Below are 11,424 nucleotides of genomic sequence, written 5' to 3'. Positions count from 1 at the left end.
TCATTGATAGAAGAAGTTAGAATGAGTACACGAGGTGGTACAACACAAGACACAGACGCAAGAAGAGTGAACATGGTTCCCGAAGCAGAGAGACATGAGATGCTCGACCCAAATATGAAAACACATCTAAACTCGCCGACCAGATAAGCAGTCCAACCAACAACTAGACGACCAACATCTCCAAATCCTACACCAAGGACACCACGAGCAAACAAGATGATGCCTAGACGAAGGAGAATGGCACCAAGACGTCGTCATCGTCCGATCCGAAAACCGGACCTAGGGTTTCCCCTGATGCTCGAAGAGGGGCACAAATAATGGCCATATGGCAGTGCCTCTAAGATGGGGATGGCACCCGCGGGTGTCCCGCGGGTGTCATCGCTGCCAGCATATGATGCATGGATTTCTCCTTGGCCAAAATCCGAGCAATCCCAAGCTATTGGAGCACGAATTAGAGAAGAGGAAGCGGGGCATAGGCCGCAGCTATGACTGTAGGAATGGGAGCCATGCCATACACCGAAGGAGGCATCAGGCGCCGCCGGACGTGTCAGCCTTGGAGGAGGGCAAGGTTGTGTGGCTGAGCGGAATGAAGGCGACGGGGATAAGACGGTGACCGGAGACCCGAGCGAGCCAGAATCCGGAAGGGAGCGAAGATTCATGCCACCGGGACTAGAGCAGCAGGGATGTCGACATGATCAAAGAGCTGGAAGGGTATGCAACTCTTGTGGCGTGCCGGAATCGATGATGCGCTGTGGATGGCCAACCAATGGCACTAGCATGGTGATGATCGTGCGGAGATGTTGGGGAACCAACAAGCCAAAAGAGCCGGAAAGAACACAACTACCAGGGCGAGTCGGGTCCGAAGCCACGCTGGCCGACCATGGACGTGGGAGGGGGCCTAGTCCCATGGCCGTCAGGCTGAAGCCGCCCCTGCCAAGGGTGGGTGGGTTGTGAAGGAGACTCACGGGCAGCCAAACCTCTTGGCCGCTGTGCTGCATGAAGCAGCAGCCACCGGGCACCTCCATGGTCGCCTCCCGAAGAAGTCGACCCGAAGCCAAACCAGGGGATGGGGAGGGTCTGGGGTGAGGAGCCGCAGTGATAGGGCGCGCCCAACCACCATGAAGGACGACCGAGGAGCACCACGACCGGTTGAGGGGACCCCCAGACCACATCTGGGGCGGACCGCAATAGAGAGCCGCAGCCGGGGGTAGGCCACTCGAGCAGCACACGTCGGGTAGGAGACGTCAGGTAGTGGATGTGCTGGGCGAGTGGCAGAGGGGAGGGGCAGGGACGAGGGGGAAGAGAAACGGCCCTGCCGCCGCCATCCCAGGGCCCTGTCCGGCTTCGCGGGCCGGCCCTCCGGTAACGGCGACATGGGGGTGGGCGGGAGGTGGGGGGCAGGACGCCGGCGAGTAGGGTTCTCCCTGAATCGCCCGGCTCGGGTGACACGAGGGTCGAGCTTCTAGTCAAGACGCTGGTGCTCTACGAAAAATATAATAAAAAGGCATGGGATGGAGAGAGGAGGGTAGTACGCATGCATGAGGAAAAGGATGCAAGGAAAAAAGGTAGAGTGGGATTCGTTGCAGAATAAACTAGTGCTTCCTTTGGATAGTCCATGGTTTGGACCGTGGTTGCAGTGCTTCGGATGGATGGGCTCCATAGTTCATGTCCCAAGTAGAAATAATACAGATACTTATATCAAGTTAATGAGAGTAGAAGGATATTCCTAACATACTCGTTCATCAAGGGCTCTACATACTTAAATTCTACCAAGAATTGCTTCCCGATTTTGAATAAATATCATCCTCAACAGTTGGCAGACCATCCATTTTATTCTGAGCATGACAACCTGCTTGTGTGAAACGCTTTGTATCTGCCCAAGCATTAACAACTGGATTAAATATTATCACACATAACATAACTTCACTAAAATTTAACGTCATATGTTCTCTAACAGTCAACATTTCAAGGACCACGGATGAAGAAAGAGGTGTGTGTGCACGTTTGAAAGAAGAGTATGAACTTGATTTGCTTCCCTTAAGCCTAATGAAATCCATGAATTCTTAGCAAAATCAATATGATAAAGAAATCAACAATTGCAGAATGTAAGCTTAGGCGTTCACGGATGCAAATGTAGTCCTGAAACTACTGATTGAAGACAAAGATATTTGCATATGAACTAGTGGTAAAAGGAATGCACAAAGTAGCTGGGCCAGCTCAACTGAATCAATAAAACTGAAACACGAACTAATAAAATTATAACAAGGCAGATAACATATTATCTATGGTGAACATAGCTTGATTACAGAATACAAGTCTTCTAGCAAGTAACAAAAATATCAGCGATCCAACGAAGTTGACAGTTACAAGAAGGTGTACACGTCCTGCCGTCCTGGTATTAAACAAAGGTGTTCAACTAATTACCTGCATTCGTCAGAGTGGAGATCCCAGGGTTTTTAGCATGAACTTTCAAGGTACCAGTAATGATCTGGCAGATTCGAGTACCTGCAACAAGTCGACAGTTTGCAATTGAACAGTTCAAAAATATTTAACTATGTGTGGATGGAGGGTTATCAAAATATAAAAGCGGGCGACGGTGTCTGGTTAATTTACCAGGAATTTTCACTAATGATGTGGCATGGGCTTTAACATTATCTGTGGATGTGCCGAGCATGGTCTGCGCAAACGGAGCATCAGAAGCATCTGCAGCAAGTTCAACAGTAAAAAATTGCAGCATCCAACATTAATTTAACATGCCTTCAATCGTCACTGATATATCCAAGAGTTCTTGTTGCTAACTAGAAGTTTGAGTATTATTAGCATTGTGATACATCTAAGCGAAAGTTACTCGATCATAGCCTTGTGTAATCTCAAAGATATGCGTGCACAAAATATAGCAGGATGAAAGGTATCATGTAAATACAGAGCAGGGCAGTGCCCAAAAGGACTCAAAACAGATTAAACAGCCAGTTAAGAGCCCATATAGCACATTGAGAGAGACAGTGGTAAAGTGATCATAGATAAGGACTTGCTGAACAGAGTAATTCTGAAGTTTACCTTCTTTCCCAGTTGGTTGAAGGTCATAGGTTAGTTTGCACCCTCTAGGTAGGCCAGCCTGTAGAGTCTCATCTGAAGATCACACAAGTTCATCAGTGGAAACAGAACAGAACATAACAGTAACCAAAAGTGGTTCGTTTTCCCACACAAAATAATCAGTGGAGGGTAAACAGTGTTCTCCGTTGAAATGCAAGACACGTGAAGAGGAGAGAGGCCAGTTTACCAAGGAAATTCACCAGCAGTTCCAGTGCTTCATCTTTCGACGCTACCGATTCATTGTAAAACATGGTTAGTGACTGTCAAACGTATATGGGATCTAAGACCCACATTGCTTAATCATAATCATAATGTTTTCTGAAGTGGAGATTATACCGACGCTCGATTCCCTAAACTGTCTGCAATACTGCTGGCTGCAAAAGGCAAGGAATTTGTTAATGTGTTGTCAAAAACCAGGACAAGCAAAACAGAGGAGAGGTATCAAGATAGTACTGTTTTATGGCCATTAAGATAGCGTCTGTTTTTCGCGGCTGGGGGCCTTGTTTCTTCACGCGTCGCTTCCGGAACAAACTGTCAAAGGTTGCAGACAGGAGAGCCAAAGTGAGATTAAATTGACACTGGCTATGTCATCTAGGAAGCGAGGATTAACTGAGGCTGAATGATGAACTACGTACCCGGTCCCGATGGGGAGCACATCGTGCGGCATCATGCAGCGGGACGGCAACATCATCGGGCGTCTCAGCTCTGGAGTAGCGAGAGCCATCCTGCGGACAACAAACTCTGCATGGCTCCTCACTCTGTCCCAGTCGATGGCGGCCCTAAGCTGGCCGGCGTCCGGGGCGAGTATGGAGTAGTTCATGGAACGGAACCTGCGCTCGGCTTGTGTGGAGTTACTGCGGCCGTCGGCGTACTGCTTGTCCAGGTACATGTCCTTGTTGCCGGCGACGACGTTGGCGAAGCGGTGGTGCATGAGGAGGAAGTTGTGGAAGATCTAGGCGCGCAGGCTCCTCCGCTCACTTTTGAGCGGCGCCAGGAAGGTGTTGAGGTACATGAGGGCTTCCTCCCACCGGCCCCGCCTCACCAGCCGCCGCATACGCACCAGGTCGAACAGCGCCGCCGTCTCGCGGGTCAGCCTGCATGCAGAGACCCATCGATGTAAACCAAACCAGCATGCGTGCGTGATGTGATGTGTTCGGATGGAATCCGATTCATCATGGATCTCAAAAGAGAAGCATGATCGATGTCAAGAGAGAAGGAAGCATCGATCTCAAGGTAAAAGGTAGGATATGCGTACTCTCTGAAGGCGCCGTGGAAGCCTTGGTCCAGGAGGAAGGAGAGGAGGCGCCGCTCACGAAGCCGCTTGACGCAGGAATACTGCACCGTGCACGAGGGCTTGACGGCGTCCTTGCCCTTGCCCTTGCCCTTGCCGGAGACCACGACGGAGTTCTCGCCCACGCAGGCGTCCTCGTCGTCATTGCCGAAGACCACGACGGAGGAACTCATGATGCCCAGACGGCGATTAGGATGGAGCTGAACTTTCGATTGGATTTGGACGGGGGAGTTGGAATTGGGGGCTTTGGGGCACCGGCACTAGTCCCCCCTCGTTATAGCGGCAGCGGCAGGACGCTGAGCCTGATTTCTCTTGTTTATCTCGCTTCTCTTTTCCCTCTTCTTCTCCCCCCGCCTCTCTCCTCTCTCGCTTCTCTCTTCCCTCTTTTTTATTTTTTGATTGAGGGGTCTCTCTTCCCTCTTCATCTCCGCTTCTCTCTTCCCTCTTTTTTTTTTGAGGGGTCTCTTTTCCCTCTTCTTCTCCCCCCGCCTCCCTCCTCTCTCGCTTCTCTCTTCCCTCCTATTCAGCTCTTCAGGCAAAGAGATAGGGGAGAGCTCCTATTTAGGGGGCTCCTATTGGGCGCTTCAGGCGCCAGGTACACGACACCCCCTGATTGGCCGGCCCATGTAGAGCGAGATCAATCACATTTTGTATTCTCTGGGTTCGCTCGATCGCATTTGAAATAAAAGGAAAAACTCATAAATTCAAAAGGTTCATTATTTTTTGAAAAAAATCATCGAAATTTGAAAAAAAATCATCAATTTAAAAAAAAGTTCATGGGTTTTGCAAAAGTTCACAGATATTCAAAAAAATCATGGATTTTGAAAAAATCATGAAATTTGAAAAGGTTCATTGAATTTAGAAAACCATCGATTTGAAGAAAACATTCACGTATTTGCAAACGATTCATCGAACCAGGAAGAAGAGAAAAGAAAAAAAATAGAAATTGAAAAAGGAAAGAATCGAATAAAAGAAGAAAAAGGTTAATGATTACTAGATCTTGCTGGATGGGTTGGTTACACCAGCGTACCTTGAGGAGGGAGGTCGTTGGTTCGATTCACAAACAACGCGCTATTTTGTAGATTAAGACACACAAACAGAATGTTAGATGGGCCGGCCTAGCACAGGGGCGCTTCAGGGGCCCGTTTCCAAAAACACTAGTAGCGGGCGTCTGAAGCGCCAAATAGGGTCTCTCCTACTTAGCGTGTGACGCTAGAGACCGAGCCAGCGCACCTCCTCGGGAGCTCCTATTGGTGCATAACGCGCTGGGAAGGATGCCAACACGCACCCACCGCTCCCCTTGGCGCCCATCTGGACCGGCCCATGTGCGGGCTGGGACGCCGCCTACCTATTTTCCCTTCTTTTCCTTTTGTTTTTCCTTTTTAAATAATGCAGGATATTAAAAGGTTCTAAATTTCAAAAAAGTTACGAATTTTGAATAAAATAATCACGAATTCAGAAAAATATTCAAGATTTCAAAAAAGAATGTTCGGGAATTCCAAACAAAATTCACGGTTCAAGAGAACGTCCACGAATTTGTAAAAAAATGTTCACGAATTTAAAAATGTTCATGAATTTCAAAAACTTGTTCATGATTTCAAATAATGTTCATGATTTCAAAAAATGATCACGATTTCCTAAATATCAGACAAAATTCATGATTTCAAAAAATGTTCGTGATTTCAAAAAATGCTCATGATTCTAAAAAATATTTGCGAATTTGGAAAAAAATCAAGGATTTGTACAAAATGATAATGAATTTAAAAATATTTCATGATTTCAACAAAATTGGTCGGGAATTTAAAAAATGTTCATGATTCAAAAAATGTTCAAGATTTCGAGAAAATGTTTCGTGAATTTGAAAAAATTTCATGATTAGAAATAGGAAAAGAGTTGTTTTAAGCCGACTGATGACGTGCACGCATAATCCGTCTCCCAGCCAACCACGTGTCCACGTGGGTGGGCCTACTGCCTGCGTCTGTGTCTACTAGTTAGTGGATCAATGTTGTCATTGGTAGGATGCTAGGAGCGAGACACTTCAAAATCAGTGTTGTTGTCGCTACAAGCCAGAACACGATGTGATGTTGCAGGTCGACGTCGTCTCTGCTACAAGCAAAAGACATGGCATTACTAAGAGATGTCATAATTGTGGGTGTATGTAACATAGCCGGAACATTTTAAGTTGTATTTTTGCAACATCGATCGGGGGTCATTGTTGCAAGCGAGACACGCGGACGCTGCTAGAACATGCGTTGATGATGCAACCAGACGTGCGACCCTGCAAGGCCCGACCATTGCAAGCCCGAAGCACACCAATGCAAGACCGACGTCGGCGCGAACGTTGTAACGATGGTCGAACCTTCTCAAGTCGGACATGTAACGTTTGCAAAGCCGACTATATGGACGTTGTGAGGGTGGTTAGCAATCTGCAAGATGGATTTGCAATGTTACAATGCCAGCCGTTGTTGTCTTTTTTTGTTGCAAGGCTGGACGGACACCACTAAAAGCAGGGATGCAGCGTTGCGAAGTCGGGCCGCCGCACAAGTCAAGATGCAAAATTGCAAGCCTAGCACCGTCGCTGATGCAAAGTTTTATCGGTCATGCTGCAAGCGGGGGCATGAGGTTGCCAGGCAATAACGCCGTGCTGCAAGTGGGGATCCCGCGCTAAAAAGCGTAGACGCGACCCTGCAAGGCTAGCCAGTGCTACTGCAAGTCGAGACATGATGCTGCAATGTCACATGTCACGCGCTGCTGTAGTAGGGGACCCATGACACTGCAAAGACTCATCACCGTTGTTGCAATGATAGTGCTTCAAAGCCCAATCACTTATAGCAGCAAAATCGGTCGGCCACCGCAGCTTATGAAAATGTTCTTTTCTATTCATGTATGTATGCTTGAAGCATATTTTGTCAATGTTGCAATGATTATTGGCTGCTTGAAAAAATAAATGTTGCCTCGACCAAATGTTGATTTATCCTTTACTCGCCGCGTCGCTCGCTGACGTTGCGGAAGATGTCACAATGCTACAAACCCATGTTGCAGCGGTGTTGTCGTGCTACTCGCGGACGTTGTCGAGGATGTCGCAATGCTGCAAACCCATGTTGCGGAGTTGTCATTGTGCCACTCGAGGATGTTGTTGAGGACGCCAGCAAAGTGCTTCGCAACATGCTTCGTGTTGCGAATGAGTGACACAGTGTTGACCACAACTTTTGTCGGTCATGCTTTGTTGCGAAGAGGTGGTCGAGGAGTGTCTACAAAAAGCCTTTGCAACATATGCCATGTAGCAAAGGTTTTCAGAACATCTGCCATATTGCAAGGAGTGTCGCAACATGTGTCATGCTGCAAGGGGAACCGCGGCGATGGGTTGCTCCATCATGCCGATCCACAACTCATGACTCGGCCGATCTTTGCAAAAGTTGAGTAGGCTGCCGCATAGTGCGGGCCTTTCTTCCGTGGACAGCAGCTACGCCTAGCGACGCCACAACAATCGTATATAATCTGGTTGTAAGAATATATTTGTCTATATATGCAGAGTTTTGTTGTTATTGCATGTGTTTTATACGTGTGTTATTCGTTGCATGTTTTTATACACAAGCTGCTGATGCATGTATTTGTACATGTACTACTTAATGAAAATTTAGTTGGGTTAGGTGTGAACGTGAAGTGTGAGATGCCACAACTTTACGTCGTATGTTGCACTAGTGTAAAAGTAGCTATAGCTAGCCAGTGTGAGGTGTGAACGCATCCAGATGTGAACATGAATTTTCCCTGCTGTTTTTTAGTCTAAACACGCTTCATTTATTGCTCAATCAAGTTCATGGGGATACAAGAGATGTTTGGAGGGTTTAACAGCCACACATGGCGCCCATAATCCAAACCGAGAGCATGCTTAGCGAGGCTATGTGCCTCAATATTAGTGGCCCTACCATCAAAGATGAAGGTGCAACTATCAAAACTAGTTGATGTCTCCAGAATCTCCCTGGTGGTGCTGGCGTAGGCTCCCCCGGTGCAGTTCTTGATGTCTTTCACTACCCCTTGGCTGTCGCTCGCGACGAGGATTCGAGCAAGGTCCAGGTCCGCCGCGAGTGCAAGCGCCTCGCGACACGCTAGCACTTCAAGCGTTGCCGGATCCGTGACTCCATGGATCTTGATAACCGAAGCACCCAAAAAAGTTCCTGACAAATTTCTGCAAACGACACTAAACAAACCAACGTTACCATCTCTGGAGACGGCCCCATCGACTCGGATTTTTGCAGTTCCTTCAGGAGAAGGGGTCCATCTTGGCTGCACAGGAATAAGCATTGGTAATCCACTCGTAGGTTTCTTCGGTTTGCACTCCTCGAGCTCCCGGATGTACTTCAAGATGAAGTGGTATGTAGACAGAGGGCTCTGAAATATGTGTTCATGTAGCGCCTGTTGTCGTGCAAACCAAAGTGCCCATAGGGTTGTGATTACCAAGAAGAACTCTTGCGGAGAGAGCATGTCCTGGACCGAGAATAGCCATCGTTTAGCATCCGGTTCTATTGTGGTGTTCAAAGCTTCCACGAGATCTTGGTCGAACAGTGCCCAAATGCATCTGGCGACCGTGCAATGGAGCAACGAGTGTTGCCAGGAGTCCTCGGCTCCACATAGGCCACAATATGTAGTTGTAGACATATTCTGATGATGCAGCACGTCCGTTGTTGGGATTGATTGTTGAGCCAGTCTCCATAGAAATATTTTTAGCTTGGATGGGACATTCACCTTCCATAACGCCGCCCATGACTTTTTTTCTCTGTCCATATTCGAAGTATCAGCTCTCCCTTCCAGCCAAGCCTCTCTCCTCAACTTAGTTTCAACTAGCATGCGATAAGAGGAACGAACTGAGAACACACCACTTCTTTCATGCACCCAAGACCAGAAATCCTCATTCCGTGTACACAAAGGGATAGAATATATTGCTGCGACATCTATTGGCAGGAAAACTTCGTCGATCAACGTCCGGTTCCATTCAGCACTAGGCAAAATTAGCTCATTCACCAACTGAGGAGGGTTGGCCACTCTGCTCACAATTGGCCTCATGTTTGAGGGTATCGGCAGCCAGTTGTGATGCCAGATGCTCGTCGAGTGACCATTACCTATTCTCCGGATTAGACCCTGCGTGAGCACCTCGCGGCCATCAATGATGGCACGCCATATCTGGGATGGGGCTGAGCCTAGTTCGGCATGTAGAAACTCCCCTAAAGGGTAGTACTTGGCCTTTAGTGTGCGAGCACTAAGTGACTCAGGGTCCATCAGGATTCGCCATGCCTATCTTGCGAGGAGAGCAAGGTTGAAAAGTTCAATATCTCGGAAACCCAGGTCTCCACAATATTTCGGTTGTGTCATTGTGCTCCAAGAGACCCAGCTAGGCTTCCGTTTTCCCTATTTGCTGCCCCACCAGAACTTCCTAATCAACGATTTAATATGTTCACAGAGACCACGAGGAAGTCTGAAACATGACATGGAATAGACTGGAATTGCCTGTGCCACTGATTTTATGAGAACTTATTTTCCTCCCGAACAAAAGCTTTTCCAACCAACCCTTGACCTTGTTCCATACACGGTCCTTTAGAAACTTGAAGGCTCCGTTCTTGCAATTTCCCACATCAGATGGCATTCCCAAATAATTATCAAAGAGGGACTCATTTGAAATATTCAAGGCATTCTTTACCTCAGTTTTTAAAGAAGAAGGGCAACCCTTACTAAAGAAAACTGAGGATTTTGCAAGATTTATCCTTTGGCCCGAAGCATTGCAATAGTTTTCCATTAAGGCAGACAACTCATTTGCTCCAACAGAGCTGGCTTTGACAAACATCAGGCTATCATCAGCAAATACAAGTGGTTTACCGGCGGTGCCGTGGTGCAACTCAAATTCCAGTGAGGTGCGATGATTCATCTTGGGTTTTTAAAAGGCACGAAAGGCCCTCCGCTGCAATCAAAAACATGTATGGATAAATTGGGTCTCCTTGACGGATTCCTCTTGTGGGAGAAAATTGTTCAAGCTTACCACCATTGAACATAACAGAAAACTTAACCGATGTTATCATTCTCATAAACGAAGCAATCCAGGATGGTGCAAACCCCATCTTGGTCATAATAGCCTCCAAATAATTCCACTCAACACGATCATACACCTTCATCATGTCGAGTTTGACAGCACAAAATCTGTTCCTCTGAGCTTTGTTTCTCTTCATAAAATGCAAGCATTCATAAGCAGTAATGATGTTGTCGGTGATCAAATGCCCCGGAACAAAGGCGGACTGCTCTTCGGAGATAATATCAAGAAGGATTTGTTTCAGCCTATTAGATAAAACCTTGGAAGCAATTTTGTAAAGTACATTGCACAAGCTAATAGGTCTGAATTGAGCGAGGTTAGTGGGGTTCTTCACCTTTGGAATTAGGACTAGGATAGTCTCATTAATCATTTCAGGACTCTCTTCTCCTCGAAGAATACGGAGAACAACATTGGTTACTTCAGTGCCACACAGCTCCCAGTGCCTTTGGAAAAAATGCGCCGGGTATCCATCAGGACCCGGAGCCTTGGTGGGGTACATCTGGAAGAGAGCTGTTTTCACCTCATCCCCCGTATAAGGAGCTGTGATACCTTCATTCATTGCATGTGTAACCTTCACCGGGACAGAATTAAGTACTGTATCCATACCTGTTGTGCCCTTCGGTCTGAACAAATTTTTGTAAAACTCATTAGTGAGTGCAGCCATCTCAGCTTGGTCATTTGTTACTGAGTCGTCCGGGCGCTCGACTGACTTGATGGTATTCTTGCGCCGGCGCATGCTAGCTCGTCTCTGGAAAAATTTGGTGTTCTTATCTCCATCCTTGAGCCAGTCCACCCTGGATCTTTGCCGCTGCATCATCTCCTCCATATGATATAGCTCGACGAGACGGTCTGTAGTTTTCATCTCCGCATGTGATGGCGAAACTCTTTGGGGGTCATTCTGTAAAACTTCTAACTCCTTCTTCAGCTTTTTTATCTCCTTCGCCACACAGCCAATGGTAGCCCC

The 11,424-nt window shown here is 47.3% G+C and overlaps 1 protein-coding gene across 1 annotated transcript; it reads right to left on the bottom strand.

The window, feature by feature from the left end:
• Positions 1–2,203: 2,203 nt before the first annotated feature.
• On the bottom strand, positions 2,204–4,730 carry LOC123049812 (uncharacterized). The gene is made up of 8 exons (XM_044472681.1): positions 4,349–4,730; positions 3,729–4,187; positions 3,547–3,624; positions 3,430–3,467; positions 3,281–3,322; positions 3,058–3,129; positions 2,614–2,703; positions 2,204–2,505 (listed from the first exon to the last, which is right to left on the bottom strand). The coding sequence occupies exons 2-8, from the start codon at positions 4,022–4,024 to the stop codon at positions 2,417–2,419; spliced, it is 705 nt and encodes a 234-aa protein (XP_044328616.1). The 5' UTR covers positions 4,025–4,187; positions 4,349–4,730; the 3' UTR covers positions 2,204–2,416.
• Positions 4,731–11,424: the final 6,694 nt, after the last annotated feature.

The sequence above is a fragment of the Triticum aestivum genome, chromosome 2D (assembly GCF_018294505.1).
Source record: "Triticum aestivum cultivar Chinese Spring chromosome 2D, IWGSC CS RefSeq v2.1, whole genome shotgun sequence".
NCBI classification, from domain to species: Eukaryota; Viridiplantae; Streptophyta; class Magnoliopsida; order Poales; family Poaceae; genus Triticum; species Triticum aestivum.
The sequence above is the reverse complement of the archived record's forward strand: the minus strand, read 5'-3'. Positions and strand labels throughout refer to the sequence as shown.

Excerpts from the sequence above, each read along its gene's own strand:
- LOC123049812 (XM_044472681.1), bottom strand. The coding sequence starts at position 4,024 with ATGCACCACCGCTTCGCCAACGTCGTCGCCGGCAACAAGGACATGTAC. Across the intron at positions 3,468-3,546 it reads ATCTTAATGGCCATAAAACA|CCAGCAGTATTGCAGACAGT; the intron begins GTACTATCTTGA and ends TGCCTTTTGCAG. Across the intron at positions 2,704-3,057 it reads TCAACCAACTGGGAAAGAAG|ATGCTTCTGATGCTCCGTTT; the intron begins GTAAACTTCAGA and ends AACTTGCTGCAG.